This window comes from Schistocerca americana, chromosome 6, assembly GCF_021461395.2.
Source record: "Schistocerca americana isolate TAMUIC-IGC-003095 chromosome 6, iqSchAmer2.1, whole genome shotgun sequence".
NCBI classification, from domain to species: domain Eukaryota; kingdom Metazoa; phylum Arthropoda; class Insecta; order Orthoptera; family Acrididae; genus Schistocerca; species Schistocerca americana.
This window is the reverse complement of record NC_060124.1, coordinates 395,206,668-395,225,532: the sequence shown is the minus strand read 5'-3', so window position 1 is coordinate 395,225,532 and position 18,865 is coordinate 395,206,668. Positions and strand designations below refer to the sequence as shown.

Here is an 18,865-nt window from a genome sequence, read left to right as displayed (position 1 = left end):
CCCCCCCCCCCCCCCCCCTCCCTCCTCTGCCCTCTGTCTAACCTTCTGACTGCATCTAGCTGCCCTAACCTCTCTCCACCTAATTGCTTATATGTTCTCACAAGCAGCACTTTACTGTTCCCCATCCCTGCCCTGCTATCCCTCCCCCTCCCCACCCCAGCATCCTCCTTACCCCCACTACCCAGACTGCTTCTTTTATCATGCACTGCTGCTCGCAGTCTGGCCTTGGCAGCCAGACACTGTGGTCAGGTGTGTGTGAGTTGCATTTATGTGATGTGTGTTGTCTAATTCCAGTGAAGGCCTTTTTGGCCAAAAGCTTAGTTGTTTGGCAGTCTTTTTATTGGGTCTGTATGGGACGTCACATCTCTGCTATATGGTGAGAGCAGTCTATTCTTTTCATAATATTTTCAGATAAACTGAAAGATAAGACTAGTAGTAACTTACATGTGGAATGATGATTCCAGAGCCAAACACTAAATTTACAACATTGGTGTCATATATTACACCTGAATTGTTCAGAATATTACATAAAAGTGTCAAGAAGATATCAAATGATTTTATCCAAATAATTCAGTGCCACACAGGGAAGCCACTGGATATTAACAGAGCTAAATATTTCATTTGATATGGCAGAGACTCAAATACATTGTACATTTTTATAAATGATTTGTTCCTTGGGCAAATCCAAACATCTCACACTGTACAGTGTATAGAGAAGAGTTGTGTTCTGACACTAAAATGAAGAAGTAGCAAAAGTGTACAGTAAATACAGGATGATTTGGAACAAGTAAGAATAGGAAAATTCTACAAATCAATGTGATGATAACCATGATATGAATTTATGTGTTATTGTCGAATTTGGTAGTCAGAAAAGTATTTAACAACCTAAGATTTATATGTTACTATGTTCATCAACTACATTATGTACAAACATTTACACTTTAACAATATAATTATATTAGAGAAGGGAAGTTGCTATGAACCATATAGTGGAGATACTGAGTCGTGATAGGCGCAACAAAAAGATTCACACAATTATAGCTTTTGGCCATTAAGGCCTTTGTCAGCAATAGACACACACACACACACACACACACACACACACACACACACACACTCACACAAGAACTTGCACACACGTCTCAGATTACTGAAACCACACTGCAAGCAGCAGCGCCAGTGCATGAAGGAGGAGGCTGGGGTGGGGAGGGGGAGGGATGGGTAGTATGGTGGGGGTGGCGGACAATGAAGTGATGCAGTTTAGATGGAGGGCAGGAGAGAAAGGGGGGGGGGAGAGGAAATAGCAGAAAGGAGAGAAATTAAAAGACTGGGTGTGGCGGTGAAATGACGACTGTGTAGTGCTGGAATGGGAACAGGGATGGGGCTGCATGGGTGTGAACAGTGATTAACAAAGGTTGAGTGAGACAAGGAGGGTTACAGGAATGTAGGATGTATTGCAGGGAAAGTTCCCACCTGTGCAATTCAGAAAAGCTGGTGTTGGTGGGAAGCATCCATATGGCACATGCTGTGAAGCAATCATTGAGATGAGGGATATCGTGGCCATTCATGTGGACAGACAGCTTGTTGGTTGTCATGCCTACATAGAATGCAGCACAGTGGTTGCAGCTTAGCTTGTAAATCACGTGAATGGTTTCAGAGGTAGCCCCGCCTTTGATGGGATAGGTGATGCTAGTGACTGGACTGGCGTACTTGGTGGTAGGAGGATGTATGAGACAGGTCTTGCATCTAGGTCTATTACAGGGGTATGAGCCATGAGGTAAGGGATTGGGAGCAGGGGATGTGTAAGGATGGATGGGTACATTGTGAAGGTTCAGTGGACGGCAGAATGCCACTGTAGGAGCGTTGGGAAGGAAAGTGGGCAGGACATTTCTCATTTCAGGGCGTGACGAGAGGTAATTGAAACCTTGGCGGAGAATGTAATTCAGTTGCTCCAGTCCTGAATGGTACTGAGTTACGAGGGGAATGCTCCTCTGTGGCCGAAATGTGGGACTTTGGGAGGTGGTGGGAGTCTGAGGAGGTAAGCACAGGAGATTTGTTTTTGTACAAGGTTGGGAGGATAATTACAGTCAGTGAAGGCTTCAGTGAGACCCTGGTATATTTTGAGAGGGGCTGCTCATCACTGCAGATGCGACAACCGTGGGTGGCTAGGCTGTATGGAAGGGACTTCTTGGTATGGAATGGGTGGCAGCTGTCAAAGTAGAGGTATTGCTGGTGGTTAGTAGGTTTGATATGGACATATGTACTGATGTAGCCATCTCTGAGGTGGAGGTCAACATCTAGGAACGTGGCTTGTTGGGTTGAGGTACTTGGGGGAGAAGTTGTTGAGGTACTTGAGGAATGTGGATAGGGTGTCCTCACCTTTTTGTTGTGCCTATCGCAACTCAGCATCTCTGCTATATGGTGAGTAGCAACTTCACCTTCCCTAATATTGTTACATTGCATCCTGGATTTTCCATTAACAATATAATTCATATACACAAGTATCATATAATGATTTGGTTTTTACTAATTAGTTGTTTTTAATGTAATGTCATGAAAACTGATTTATATATATACATTACATCTTTCTACATACTAAAAGTTTTTAAACTTATCATTGAGTTTATATATAAGTCAGTCATGCAGGTTCTTGGCCACTAAACTTGTGTTATAGTCTTAAGAGACAGGAAATTCTAAGCAAGTTGTATTCTATTTTATTATTATTATTATTATTATTATTGCTGTTGTTAAATGAAAATAAAATCTGGACATGAAAATCATGCATGACATAGGTTCATTACACATTTTGTGATGCTAGTTTAACATTTGTTATTCTGAATTTCTATGTCAATACTGGCATATCTGTGTCTGCTAAATATAATTTAACTTATGCCCATGGTCATCTGGATATGGTACGTACTTTTAGATTGTACTGTGATGTGTCCTTCTCCTGATCATAAGTTCTTGTAATTATTTAGATGTTCATCTTTCCAATGTTTTATTCACACTTTTTTCCAAGTTAGCCTTCTTACAAAGAAGAGTATCTTAATTTTTTATAGTTTTCTTGTTAGTCAGTCCCTTTGCTACTGTGTAAGAGAAAAGTAGGAAATTTAGGGTTTAACACCAGTCTGATGTAGAGGTTATTAATGACAGAGCCCAAGCTTAGATTTGGGGAAGAAATGACAACAAAATCAGCCGTATGCTTTATAAGGAACCACCTTGGCATATGCCTTAAACGTAAAACTAACCTTGGATGATCAGATAGGAATTTGAACTAGAAGTGAGTCCACCACATTACCTTCTTGCTTGGCCAGCTGTTTAGTATTTTATTTTGTGACTGATGAAGATTTTAATGGATAATTACTGAATGAGAAAAGTGGAGACAGGATTTCTTGATGTACTGATATAGTTATCCCTCAGATGTAGTTCAAGCGTTATTTTTGTCTTAAATTGATTTATTGTGCAAGTTCCATGTTAATGTTAATATTTCTATATCTAGTTTTGTGTCTTAAGGTGCAGTGATGAAAAAGTACTGGCTACCAAAAGTAAAGACTGTGCTACAGAGACCTGTGAAAGAAAGTCGTGCATTGGTTCAGATGAATGCTTGTACCAGAACACAAAATTTCACTACAATTGTCAGTGTCCAGATGGTGAAACAGGCATGAACTGCAAGTTTTTGGGAGACAAATCTGCCTTCAGTCTCACGGCCTGGAGTTTGACAGCCTTGTTACTAATCAGTGTCTTAATTCTTGGTAAGAGTGAAACCATAATTAGCAATAATTATGATTTCTAATATATATTAATTATTATTTATTATTTCTGTCTTAATATAATTCATAACTAGAGTTTACAAAGTATTGTTCACACTTCTTAACTGTTGTACAAAAATGTTTATTCTAGGCAGACAATCATTGTATTGGAAGGTGGTTGTTGAAAATCTTGCCTTCAAAGGCAGGCTGGCACCACCCTTAACATGTGGTCCACAACCAGATCTCCCTCCCATAACTCCAAATGTTGTTAACATTCCACACACACCCTCATCAAACAGCCACAAAACAGCACCCCACCTCTCCTGAGAGCAGTTTAAGATAATTTGTGACCCAAGTCCAAGCATAATAAATTTTTACTTCAGCAATTCAATCATTATCTGACAGCATAATAAGCAATCAAGACTTGAAAACTACCCACCACAGTTCATGTTTTATTAGCTCCAGTCACATATCAAAAGAAAAAAGTGGTGTTTGCACAAGTACATAGTTGAACATCACCCTCTGTTGTGTGTTTCATCCCAATCAGAAAATTATTAACCAACTGAATTGATCATGCAGCAAAATTTCAAAACTCTTACAGTCTCAGCATAGTTTTCAGTTGGGTACTCATATTGTCTTGGCACTGGGGTGCTGCGTAACTATTTCCACTTCTGTTAAGCTTTACAAAAAATATGGGAAACACATCTGCATTACGTAATGCAATCCCTTACTTAATGTCCATATATTACAAAGAATTGAAATATTTATTCCCTCATTGTTTGAACTGTCTCATAGTTTAGAAAACATTAGAACTAGTTCGTAGGAGAAGGTGCAGCATATTTGCAGATAAATAGTCCTTATCGTGCAAAGTTGGTCTCAGTGCCAGGACTGCTTCCTGTGTTCCAGTGTAACCTTTTGAGAAGATTTTGTCCAGGGTTCATTTAAATGACAAGTCACTGGAATGTTATGCTGCTGTTAACCATTTTCTTCTTTTATTTCAGTGTTCTTGAAACACATTTTACAATAACATAAATAACACGACATTAAAAAAAGTTTTTGATAATATAATGTATCTGGACAGATAAAAAAATCTACTCGTAGCAGCAGGAGAACACAAATATATATATTAAAAAAAAAGTTTTACATATGCAAGCTTTCAGAGGCAGTGGTTCCTTCTTCCAGCAGAAGGGCTGAAGAAGAAGGAAGAGAGGTGAATGAAAATGACTGGAGAAGTTTAGATAAAGGGGTAGAGTTTGGAAAAGTCACTCAGAACCTCAGGTCAGGGGAGACTTACTGGACGTGATGAAAAGGAAATGATTATTGTCGGGAACTGCACCAGATGAGATTTGAAAACCTGGGAGCTTAAAGATGGAAGGCAGTGTAATATTGAAGACAGATCCTACTGCTAAAACATTGTGCACAAGTTAATAAGAGTGAAAATCTAAATGCATTGCGCGTTACAGAGGTGGGAAGAGTATGGCAAAAAATAGATTGGTCAGAAAATGAAAGATGTAGAACACTAGAATTTAGTGAAGAAATGCTGAGGGAGAAATTATTGTAAATTAAAGTGAGGTGGGTAGTGAGAACCAAGGACACATTGTAGGGCTAGTTTCCACTTGCAGAGTTCTGAGAAACTGATGTCTGGGGGAAGAATCCAGGTGACACATGTGGCGAAACAGCCACTGAGGTCATTACTGACATGTTGTAGAGCATGCTCTGTAACAGGATATTGTGTCATGCTGGTATACGCCCTCTGCCTATGCCCATTCATCCTAACTGATAACTTAGTGGTAGTAATGCTGACATAAAAAGGCCAAACAGTGTTTATGTAACAGCTGGTGTGTGACATGTCATTTCACAGGTGGCTTTCCCTTTGATAGTATATGTTTTGCTAGTTACAGGGCTGGTATATGTGCGGTAGAAGGGTGCATAGGACAAGTTTTGTGTTGGGGATGGTCACAGTGGTAGGAACCATAGGTTAGGAATATGGATGCAGAAGGAGCCTAGGATCTGACAAGGATATTACAGAGATTGGGAGGGTGACGAAAAGCAATTCTAAGTGTGGTGAGCAAAATCTCAGACAGAATGGATTTCATTTCAGGGCATGATTTAAGGAAGTCATGGCCTTGTTGAAGTAGCTATAATCAGCTGTAATCACAGTCAATACCACAATAATACTAAGTGACAAGTGGTGTGCTCCAGTGTTTTTAGCAGTGATCAGCAGTACCAGAACTGGATGTGATAGCCTAGAAAATCTGTTTTTGAACTAGGCTGGTCAGTTAATTACATCTAGTGAAGGCTGAGGTGAGAGTGATGGTGCATTGCTGTAAAGAGTCTGAACAAATACATTTGCCTGAAGGCATAGGCTGTATGGGAGGGAACATTTGACACAGAACTTGTCAAAATGTAAGTAGTTTGTTTGCTAGTAGATTTAATGTGAACAGAAGTGTGTAGCTGGCCTTCGGTGAGGATGAGGTCAACATCAGGAGAGTGGCCTGAGATTCGAAATCTTACCATGTGAAAATTAAGTGGGATAAGGGATATAGAGGTTGCAAGAATTTTAACAGGTCAGCCTCACCATGTGCACAAATGGCAAACATGTCATCAATGTACTAAAACCAGGCCAGGAGCTGAAGGCTTGTGGATGCTAGGAAAGCACACTCCAAGTGGCCCATGAAAAGGTTGGCATAGGAAGGAGCCATCCTGGTTCCCACAGCCATATCCCTGATCTGTTTGTGTGTTGCTGCTCAAAGGTAAAGTAGTTGTTGGTAAGTATAAAGTTGATTAAGGTGAGCAGGAAGGATGTCGTAGGTCTGAAATCAGGTGGGCACTGACTGTGGAAATGTTCAGCATCAGACAGACCATGTACATCAGGGTTGTTGGTATAGAGGGAGGTGGCATCAATGGTGACATGGTGACAAGCAACATACGTGGTGGCAGTGGGATGGGATTTCAGACGATCTAGGAAATGTTATAGCAGTAATCTCTGTTTTACATATTACTCTGCCTTCCACCTTCAAATTCACAGGTTTTCAAATCATCTGGTGCAGCCCCCTCATCCTGTCCAGTAAGTGTCCCCTGACCTGGGGTTCTGGGTGACTTTTACAATCTCTACCGCTTTCCCAAAACCTCAACAGCCCTTTTCCTTCGCCCCCTTCCCTCCTCTTAACGCTTCTGCTGGAGGAAGGAGCCACTGGCATAAATAAAACCATTTTTATAAGTGTGTTCTCCTCCTGCCACCCTGGTGAGTAGTTTTTTTATTTATCCAGTTACATTATACTTCTTTAACAGTACATTATGCAACTTGCTTGTGCCACACGAAGATCATAGTCGATCTGAGAGCAAAATGTATCAATCTCTAGAAATGCTGTCTGATACAACTCTGACACACTTGGCACAAAAATAATATATATGTTATGAAACCAGCTTCCATTACCTTCTAGAACAGGAAATAGTTCAAATAAGTATTAACATGACTTTTGTCAGTGAAACTGTGTATTGTTCTCTGAAAATAATTATGTAAGTGAAGATTTATAGACCTAATGATTAATAACAAACATTGCAAATTTTGACAATATGAAAAATAAAAGTTTCCTATTATTTTATAAAACTGATTACATCAGTGTTCATCAAATTAGAGAAATTATGAATGAAGACAGAAATTTTTCTTGAATAAAAACTGAAGACTGAAAATATTGTCTCTAATGTAAACTTGTTCTCAGATAGTTTATGTTAATAATTGTGACTATCAATTTTCATGGTACAAATCAATACTGTGAAATATTTCAATGTAAATAACAAAACTAGTGACAGAAAAATAGGTTTTTAACAATTACAAATAGCTAGAAATATCTACAGATGAGAAATATATAATTTAAGTAAGAAAATTATGCCAAGTCTGGCCAAAAAATTAGAACTCTCACCGTGTAGACAAATTTCAACACACATGTATCCACTTGTTGGTTTAACCATTAGTCATCTTGTTCAGACAAAACATGCACAGAAGGACATATATATTTAAATAAAAGTAATAGAGAATATTTCAGGTTCTGCACCTCTGCAATTTGTGTGATGTATTTCAGAGTGCTGTAATGACTTTATCTCTCCACCACGCCATTCCTTATGCTGCTACCAGTCATCTTAATTTCTTCAAGAAATTAATATGTAAAATTTTAAACTGATATGTTGAACTAGCATCCATGTTATTCTTGTTGTTGTTGTTGTTGTTGTTGTGGTCATCAGTCCTGATGCTGGTATGATGCAGCTCTCCATGCTACTCTATCCTGTGCAAGCTTCTTCGTCTCCCAGTACCTACTGCAACCTACATCCTTCTGAATCTGTGGCAGGTGGCAGGAGGAACAAGACTTTTGGTCAGGTGAATACAGGGTTATAAATACAAAATCAAATAGGGATAATGCAGGAGTAGGTTTAATAATGAATAAAAAAAATAGGATTCCAGTTAAGCTATTACAAACAGCATAGTGAATGCATTATTGTGGCCGAGATAGAATGAAGCCCACGCCTACTACAGTAGTACAAGTTTATATGCCAACTAGCTCTGCAGATGATGAAGAAATTGATGAAATGTATGGTGACATAAAAGAAATTATTCAGTACTGAAGGGAGACAAAAATTTAATAGTCATGGGTGACTGGAATTCGATAGTAGGAAAAGGAAGAGAAGGAAACATAGTAGGTGAACATGTATTGGGGGCAAGAGATGAAAGAGGAAGCCGCCTGGTAGAATTTTGCACAGAGCATAACTTAATCATAGCTAACACTTGGTTCAAGAATCATAAAAGAAGGTTGTATACATGGGAGAAGCCTGGAGATACTGACAGGATTATATAATTGTAAGATAGAGATTTAGGAACCAGGTTTTAAATTGTAAGACATTTCCAAGGGCAGATGTGGACTCTTGACCACAATCTATTGGTTATGAACTGTAGATTAAAACTGAAGAAACTGCAAAAACTGGGAATTTAAGGAGATGGGATCTGGATAGACTGACCAAACCAGAGATTGTACAGAGTTTCAGGGAGAGTATAAGGGAAAAATTGACAGGAATGGGGGAAAGAAATACAGCAGAAGAAGAATGGGTAGCTTTGAGGGATGAAGTAGTGACGGCAACAGAGGTTCAAGTAGGTAAAAAGATGAGGGCTAGTAGAAATAAATGGGTAACAAAAGAAATATTGAATTTAATTGACGAAAGGAGAAAATATAAAAATGCAATAAATGAAGCAGCCAAAAAGGGATACAGACGTCTCTAAAATGAGATCGACAGGAAATGCAAAATGGCTAAGCAGGGATGGCTAGAGGACAAATGTAAGGATGTAGTGCCTTATCTCGCTAGGGGTAAGACAGATACTGCCTACAGGAAAATTAAAGAGACCTTTGGAGAAAAGAGAACCATTTGTATGAATATCAAGAGCTCAGATGGAAACCCAGTTCTAAGCAAAGAAGGGAAAGCAGAAAGGTGGAAGGAGTATATAGAGGGTCTATACAAGGATGATGTACTTGAGGACAATATTATGGAAATGGAAGAGGATGTAGATGAAGATGAAATGGGAGATACAATACTGCGTGAAGAGTTTGACAGAGCACTGAAAGACCTGAGTCGAAAAAGGCCCCGGAAGTAGACAACATTCCATTAGAACTACTGACAGCCTTGGGAGAGCCAGTCCTGACTAAAGTCTACCATCTGGTGAGCAAGATGTATGAGAAAGGCAAAATACCATCAGACTTAAAGAAAATAATTCCAATCCCAAAGAAAGCAAGTGTTGACAGATGTAAAAATTACCGAACTATCGGTTTAATAAGTCACAGCTGCAAAATACTAACACGAATTCTTTACAGACGAATGGAAAAACTGATAGAAGCCGACCTCGGGGAAGATCAGTTTGGATTCCGTAGAAATGTTGGAACACGTGAGGCAATACTGACCCTACGACTTATCTTAGAAGCCAGATTAAGGAAGGGCAAACCTACGTTTCTAGCATTTGTAGACTTAGAGAACGCTTTTGACAATGTTGACTGGAATACTCTCTCTTTCAAATTCTGAAGGTGGCAGGGATAAAATACAGGGAGCGAAAGGCTATTTACAATTTGTACAGAAAGCTGATGGCAGTTATAAGAGTCGAGGGACATGAAAGGGAAGCAGTGGTTGGGAAGGGAGTGAGACAGGGTTGTAGCCTCTCTCTGATGTTATTCAATCTGTATATTGAGCAAGCAGTAAAGGAAACAAAAGAAAAATTTGGAGTAGGTATTAAAATCCATGGAGAAGAAATAAAAACTTAGAGGTTTGCCGATGGCATTGTAATTCTGTCAGAGACAGCAAAGGACTTGGAAGAGCAGTTGAATGGAATGGACAGTGTCTTGAAAGGAGGATATAAGATGAACATCAACAAAAGCAAAACGAGGATAATGGAATGTAGTCAAATTAAGTCAGGTGATGCTGAGGGAATTAGATTAGGAAATGAGACATTTAAAGTAGTAAAGGAGCTTTGCTATTTGGGGAGCAAAATAACTGCTGATGGTCAAAGTAGAGAGGATATGAAAAGTAGATTGGCAACGGCAAGGAAGGCGTTTCTGAAAAAGAGGGATTTGTTAACATCGAGTACAGATTTAAGTGTCAGGAAGTCGTTTCTGAAAGTATTTGTATGGAGTGTAGCCATGTATGGAAGTGAAACATGGATGATAAATAGTTTGTACAAGAAGAGAATAGAAGCTTTTGAAATGTGCTGCTACAGAAGAATGCTGAAGATTGGATGGGTAGATCACATAACTAATGAGGAGGTATTGAATAGGACTGGGGAGGAGTTTGTGGCACAACTTGACTGGAAGAAGGGATCAGTTGGTACGCCATGTTCTGAGGCATCAAGGAACCACCAATTTAGTATTGTAGGGCAGCGTGGAGGGTAAAAATCATAGAGGGAGACCAAGAGATGAATACACCAAGCAGATTCAGAAGTATGTAGGTTGCAGTAGGCTCCAAAGCCCCTGAATCTGGGGTCTCTTGAGTTCCGGCGTGATTGTGCACTCAATCTCACCTGAAGATGGCGGCCAGATGGTCTGCCGAAATATCGTGTTGTCATCAGGACAATGAGCCCGGCTGCAAACCCGTGAAAATCATCAGTATTTGATACGCCGGGAAAATCTACGTTATCACAACAACAACAACAACAGTTTGTAAATGTGTATTTACACAACTTTGATCAAATCGGAAGTACTGGCCATGAACGTAGTCACTTTATGCTATGCTATCAATTGGACTAATAGGATTCATTATATGAGCACATCATGAATGAATGTTGATATATGAGCATACGAGGCCTGCTTCAAATGTATCTGACCTTTGGCCAAAAAAAATATTTTGAATACCTGATGGGGTTGGGACCCTAATCCCCTTCAAAGTAGTCCCCTTGTGCTTGCACACACTTAGCCCACCAATCATTCCACTGCTGGAAACACCTCTGGAAGTCTTCTTTTTTAATGGTGTTCAGCTCCATCATTGTGTTCTGCATGATCTCTTCTCTACCCTCAAAATGGGTTCCTTTCAGTGGCGTCTTCAATTTTGGAAACAACCAAAAGTTGCAAAGAGCCATGTCTGGAGAGTAGAAAGGTTTGAAAATGGCTGTATTCCATGTTTGGCCAAGAAATTTTGAATCAACTGGGATGAATGTGCGGGGACATTGTCATGATGCAGTTGCCAGTTTTTTGCCTTCCACATGTCTGGTCTTTTGCGCCAAACTGTGTCACGGAGAACATCTTGATAGTACTCCTTTGTCATTGTTTGTCCTTCTGGTGCATATTTGTGATGCACAAATCCACGGACATCAAAGAAGATGGTCAGTGTCACCTTGATTTTGCTTCGCAACTGCCGCAACTTCTTCGGCCTTGGAGACTCGGGATGCTTCCATAGCGACAACTGTCTTTTTGGTTCTGGGTCATACCTGTACACCCATGACTGTTCTCCAGTTATAATGGTGTTCAGAAACCCAGGATCAGTGTTGGTGGTGTCCAGAAGGTCCTGTGCAATGTCAGAAAGGAGGTCTTTTTATTCTGGCGACAACAACTTGGGCACGAATTTCGCAGCTACTCGAGGCATGTTCAAATCATCATGCAAAATTGCATGTGCAAAATCTTTACTCACTCCAGTCTCTTGGACAATCTTCCGCACGTCAAACAACGATCTGCCATCACCAAATTTTGCACCCTCTCAACAACAGGTGCACTCTGAGCGGTTTGGGGCTGATCACTCTCCACTGATGTGCGGCCTTTTTTGAATCAGTTGAACTACTATTTAATTTGTGTTACACGCATTGCATCTTCTCCAAACACCTGCTGAATCTTACGAATTGTTTTGCTTTGAGAATCATCAAGGTTTTGATAAAATTGGATGCATAATTTTTGCTCAACTCATATTCAGTCATCTTGAGAGAATCAGTAATCCAGTGAACACGTTGTGTAGCACCACACTCAGTGACTGAACTGGAAGGCGGGGACAAAATTCATGCATGCGCATGAAGGTCTCTTCCTTTACTGTGTACAGGGTGCCGCACTATCGTCTCTGTCTTGTGGGCGAAAATCAAAGGTCGGATACTTTTTAGACAGACCTCGTATTTTACACAAGCAACAATAATTATTGCCGTACCAACATAGACTGATATATACAGCTACAGATGTCATCACTCAGCAACACACTATGAATGCCATGACACTACATAATCTGCTCAGTAGCTCGCAGAGAACTCATCCTGGTTGCCATGAGGCTGTCCTATATCCTGCAGAGATTACTGTTGTTGACAGCTGGTGGAGACAAGCTCAGTGGGTACACATTGTCTCTTGTTGACACCCAGCGGAAGCAGGCTCAGTGGGCATGCATCATTTGTTGTGGCATTGTGCCACATGAATGCTACTAGCATCTATCAGAATCTCTTGATGTGCTACCAACTGTCGCTGGGCACGGACTGTGGTTACCTATATCAATGGCAACACCAGAGCTACATTGAAAATGAGGCATTTCTGGCATTCAGTTCATATATTTATTGCAAGTAAACAGCAGGCAAAACATTCAAAGGCATACACTCTTCCTGACACACTCACTGAATATACACAGTGACTAGTACGATGTGGTGGGGTAATCAGTAATTACAAAGGTGAAGAGCATCAAAATCCACTTCCCTATATTGCAAGGAGCACCAAGTAGTCACCCTAATGGAACACTTATTTAACTGTAAATGGAACTTTAAAAAAATGGTCCTCATTACAACAACAACCCCACATGTCATACCATTATACATTGCTTCGATATAGGATTCAAGATTCTTCCAATAGTGAATAATAAAATATTCTTTAACAATTTGTAACCTGTATTCTACTTAAAAAGAATGTGATCATCAGAGAATGGCTTTATTGTCTGCTTCAGCAGCACTGTATAATACAAAATTTGGCCATAAATGTGGGAAAACTTCAAAATTTCCAAAATTTACATTATTTGCACCATAATCAGGACTTGTCTACTCACTTGGAGTCAAATGATTTTTTTCTTTTTTATCACAAGAAGATTTTTAGTTTTCAACAAGAGTTTAGCTTTCAAGAATGGTTCCTACTTTCCAAGAGGAGTTTAGAATCCATCAAGAATTTTGCTTCCAGAATGAGATTTTCACTCTGCAGTGGAGTGGGCACTGATATGAAACTTCCTGGCAGATTAAAACTGTGTGCCGGACTGAGACTTGAACTCAGGACCTTTGCCTGACAGCCATAATCTGACAGTTTGGTATATTCTGCCTTTCTGCCTGTGCTCAGTGTCTACTTTATTTCATGAGTAGTGAATGACCTATCCTCTCTTTTATACTTCACTTACCATTATTGCAAGTCAAGTAATTTCAATCTGCTCTCAAGACAAAAAAAGTGTAAATGCTTTGTGACAGAAACATAATTAAAATAAGTACATATCACAATTTAGCCCTTATTTATTAATTTATGGGTTGCATAAATAAGAGCAAACAACACTTGATTCAAGAAAGTCTCTTGTTTTAGACAATATACTGTACTCCCTATATTAGTGATGTATCACATTTCTTGTCCAACATATTGAATATGAATTTCTTAATGTCTCCTAATTCTAAAATTTCAGTTTAGTGTGTAAGATTAAACAGGTAAATTGTAAATTTTGATGAAGTCCATGTACTGCAATGGGTTTATCTCATTTAGAAGTACACACATACATATACAATTTATTTTTGCAAATCTTGTAGTTGCAGGGTTTTGTGGAAACTGCCCTCATTTGACATGTACATATCCCTCATATGATTAGGGAATCTTCCTCATTTGAGCACTTGTCTGTCCAATGCCACAAAAGGCATTTATAGATGTTTAGGTATTATCAGTTTCATTTTCTGGTGTTGTATTCATGTCTTACACTTTGTCAAACCTTTTCTAAAATGTATGCAACTGCAGGATCCCTCAGACAAGAATGTCATTCATTAGTAAACTTAAATTTCAAAGATTCACTTAATATGCAAAACTTTGTTTTTTTCCACAAGACTGCTAGGCCTTTTTTTTTCAACAGTTTAGTGCATTTGGCACATCTGGTGCCCACCAGATGCATGTCAGACATATTGAACATCTAGTTGCTTATACTAAAAGTTTACTTAGCGCTGTTTTTGTATTTCTTGTATATTGTAGAAAGATCTATACACACTGTGAAAACTACTGTGACAATTATTGAACTATGTGAAATAAAATTGTCATAATTTCTTAACGGTTTGAGTTAGGACATTCAAACTGCATGTTTGGCTGTGGGACATGATAGGAATTAGTATGCACATGCACATATGCCTTGTTGTCGACAATTTGCACATGAAAATGTCACAGTACAGCGTGCCTGTGCATATAGCACTTGCAAAGGCCTACAGCATGAGCAATAACAGCCCAACTGCAGCTCAAAGGAAGTTTGCGACCGAGTTCAAGCTGAAGACAACTGGTCCAAGTGTGCTAACAGTCAATAATTTTATTTACAAGTTTGAGAGAATGGGTAGTGTTCATGATGACAGTGTTGGAAATTTGGTCATCCAGGGGTGAAAATGCCTAAAACATTGAGAAGACATGTGCTGTGTTTCAAATCAGCCCCAGGAAATCAATCAGACAAGTTGCACAACAGATGGGGCTCAACCAGACACTGCAACAAAATGTTGTTGAAAACCTGCATCTCTTCCCCTACAAAATTCAAACCCATCAGCCATTAAGGCCCAGGGCCTTGCAACAATGGTTGTGTTTCATCAGCACTTGTCCTCAGAATTGATGAACAGGACTTTGATGTGAATATGGTTTGGTTTAGTGGCAAAGCCCACTTTCTTTAGGATGGGTTCATCAAAAAGCAAAATTTATCTATTTGGAGGACTGTGAATCTGCATCTCACAATCGAGAAGCCTCTTCACCCTCAACAGGTGACTGTGTGGTGTGCAATGTCCACTCACAGAATAATCATTGTGATATTCCTGGATGGCATGGTGACTACCAAGAGGTACATGGAGGTTTTGGAAGATGATTCCATTCCCATTATCCAAGACCCTGATTTCGGCAAGATTTGGTTCATGCAAGATGGAGCTCAACCCCATCAAAGGGGGAGACTGTTTGTTGTCCTGGAGGAGCATTTTAGGGACCGCATTCTGGATCTGGCGTACCCAGAGGCCACTGGCATGGCCCTCAATTGGCCACCATATTCTCCGGTTTAAAAAAAAATGTGACTTCTTTTTGTGGGGCTGTACCAAAGACAATGTGTACAGCAATAAACCCAAAGTCATTGCTGAGCTGAAAACAGCCATTCAGGAGGTCATTGACAGCATCGATATTCTGACACTTCAGCGGGTCATGCATAATTTCATCATTCATCTGCACCACATTTTTGCCGAGGTTGGCAGGCATATCGAATATGTCATAACCTAAATCTGAATGTCTGCAGTGACATTTACTTATTGAATGAAGTGTGTGCATTTGTAGTTTGTAACGAATTTACATTTTTTTCCCCATATAGTTCAATAATTGTCGTTCTGTATAAGACTTTAAATTCTGTCTGGGATTTTGAACCAAGTAACTGATGAAACTCTTCATTTACAATTTTTAGTATATCCACATATTTATTTCCACAAGTAGCTAACATTCTAAATTGCTATTAATGTAATTAGCATTATGTATCACAAAATAAACATGATTAAACCATTTAACTTACAGTTTTGGCTACTAGTCTAATTAGTTACAAGTATTTCTTCAGCATCCATAGGAGAACTGAGGTTAAAGATGACATCCAAGAAAATGTAATGAATTACGCTGATAAAGCAGGAAGTGGGAATGGTGGGACATCTGGCATAAAGCCAGAGAAAACATCTATTAATGAAACTGAGGCATCAGTTTCCATGGAACTACATGGTAAGAATTTGTTGTTGGTAACGAATGTTACTAAACATTGTTAATAAAGTAAAAATATTGTCTTTGTACATCAAAACCTTAAATGTTGTTAAAATAAATTATAATACTAAGGTAACCTACAATAAATTGTTGTACTAAAGAGACTGAACAATAATTTGAACAAAGCAGATATTTAAAGATGTAGTTGAATGGATGGATGGCTGCCTCCAGGATATGAGATATGTTACTCTCTGTTAAACACAGCGTAGATCTTCCCAGTTCCTGGTGTGTGTGTGTGTGTGTGTGTGTGTGATGTACTAAGCGAATGCAGAAACATTTACATAGGACAGAGTATTCATGCTGTTGCTGAGCATTGTGCAGAGGGAACCTTGAGAAGTTGGCCATGGCTGAATATTGCCTAGAAAACGGACATAAGATACAATTTGAAAAGATAAGAGTTTTGGGTCATGTGTCATCATACTGAAATACTGTTATAAAGGAGGTGCCCAAAATTAGAATAAACAACAACAGTTTTAACAGAGACCAGGGGTTCATTCTTAGTAGGGCATGGGGGCATACTCTGGATATCAAGCAAAAGCAAAGACAGATGCTTGATCGTTGTGAGGAGGCAGGAGCAACCGTTGCTGTATCTCCCACGGGGAGATGCTTGATCAGAAATAATAAGACATTGTTAAACAAGAACAGTTGTTTATTATGACCACAGCAGAGGGATTTAATAACAAAAAAATTCTTCTCAACAAAAAATAATACAACTTCTCAGACACTTAACAGGCATATGCCTGGAACACACTGTTAATATATGTAGTCAGACATGAAGACTATGCCATTGATAATCCCTAGTGATGGAGGCTGATAGTTTGGCATAGTTGGCGGACATGTACATCTCAGGAAATTTGTAGATCCCACTCCTGTGGCTTCTGACCAGTCTCTGCCTCATGGGCTGCTAAGAGCTGGTGCATGAATTGACCCAGAGCACCAGTGGAGTGAACTACCGATGTGTGTTGACTAGCGCTGCCCTATTTACCTGGGACGTGGAGGAATTCATGTCAATCTAGGAAATAGGACCCTGGCACAGAGGATCTCTGGTGGTACTTGTCCTGCTGCTTGTCATCCATGTTGTGATCGGCACAGTCCGGGGAGGCAACACCTTGTACATATGTAAACCAATGATGCTTCAGTGTCTCAGGGGTTGCCGATCCATTTATGTGAACAGCGGGTACATGGCATCCCTCCCCCGAAAGAGGATGAAATAGACAGTAGTAGATGTAAACCCATGATGCTTCAGTGTCTGAGCGGTAACCGATCCATTTAGATGAACAGAATCCCTCCCCTGCAAGAGGATGTGAGACACAAAAGTTCATTTTGCCATCAGGGTCTATTTCCATGGTGTCGGCAGGGCCCCCTGGTGGGTTTGGAGCCTGAGCACTTCAGTCAAAGTGCATTGGTGTTGACCTGGGGGTGGGAACTGAAAGACCACCCTCCACAGGAAAAGACAAAGGGGCCACCAGAGATGGTGCCTGGGTAATGGCATCCTGCAGTGGTACAGATGAACCTAGAACAAGGAAATGCCCTGAGTCTGTGTCAGTTTCCAACAGTAGTTCCCACGGGTAGATTTGGTTCATATGTTTGCGACGGCATGAACCATCTGGGAGCTGTAGGTCAACAATTTCCTGTCCCAGCAATTGCAACACTACAACCAGAGTCCATTGGCAGCCTTGTTGAGAGAAGGTCAGGACCCAGACATCATCACAGATGGAAAAGCGATGCAGACAACCTCATGATGCTGGCTCCTTGGCTGCCATGGATGGAGCAGGGAGAGAACAGATTGCTGCAGCCTTCGGTGGAGTCATTAGCTGGACTGGTCCCCTCCTGTTGGTAGGAGGCCAAAAAGGTGGAGAGTGCATCACCCAAAGGAAGACGCTGGTGAAGCTTTGATAGCTGATCCTTAAATGTTTGAACAAGCCACTCCACCAGATCATTTGACACTGGGTGGAAAGGCACTGTGTGGACGAGAGCAATTCCACTGGATGTGCAGAAAGAAGTGATCTCTGTGGATGTAAACTGAGGCCTATTGTCGATGACAATTGTTTCTGGCACACTGTCAATCTCAAAGATGCAGTTCAAGGCTTGACTCACATGCTGAAATGATGTAGAAGACTTCCAGGAGATTTATGGAAAACCAGATCCAGCATCAACCGCAGTGAACCACAGTTGGCCGAGAAGAGGGCCTGCAAAGTCATGACCATGGGGTCGATAACTGCGATCGTGGAAAATGGCAACTTAGTGGGGCTGCTTGTTTCCTTTTGCAAGATATACTGATATCCACCAAGCCAGCAGTGTTACGTCTATCCATTTCCAATATACATGTTGCTGTGTCAGGTGTTTTGTCAGTATGATGCCCCAATAACATTGGTGAAGCAGGTGTTGAACCTGGCATTGAAGAGAAGATGGGATGATCACTCGAGGGAGGCCATTTCCACCCTGAAGCAACAAGACACCATTGAGGGCAGAGAATTCATGCCAGCAATGCCAATAACCTTGAATGTCTGGGTTAACCATCTGCCGTTGGTCCAATGACCATCCCCAACAAACTAGAAGGAGAAGTTTGCAAAGACCTGGGTCTTCCACAGAACGCTGGACCATGGGCTTAGCATTGATAGGTAGTGAGGTGAGAGCTGCTTCATCTTC

General features: G+C 40.3%; 1 protein-coding gene across 1 annotated transcript in view; it reads left to right on the top strand.

Annotated features, from left to right (window-relative positions):
* LOC124620163 (neural-cadherin-like) overlaps positions 1 to 18,865 on the top strand; it is a 115,046-nt gene that overhangs the window by 74,102 nt on the left and 22,079 nt on the right. The window contains exons 5-6 of the mRNA XM_047146833.1: positions 3,514 to 3,752; positions 15,983 to 16,177. Coding sequence (XP_047002789.1) covers positions 3,514 to 3,752; positions 15,983 to 16,177 — 434 coding nt within the window. The remainder of the gene's footprint in view (positions 1 to 3,513; positions 3,753 to 15,982; positions 16,178 to 18,865) is intronic.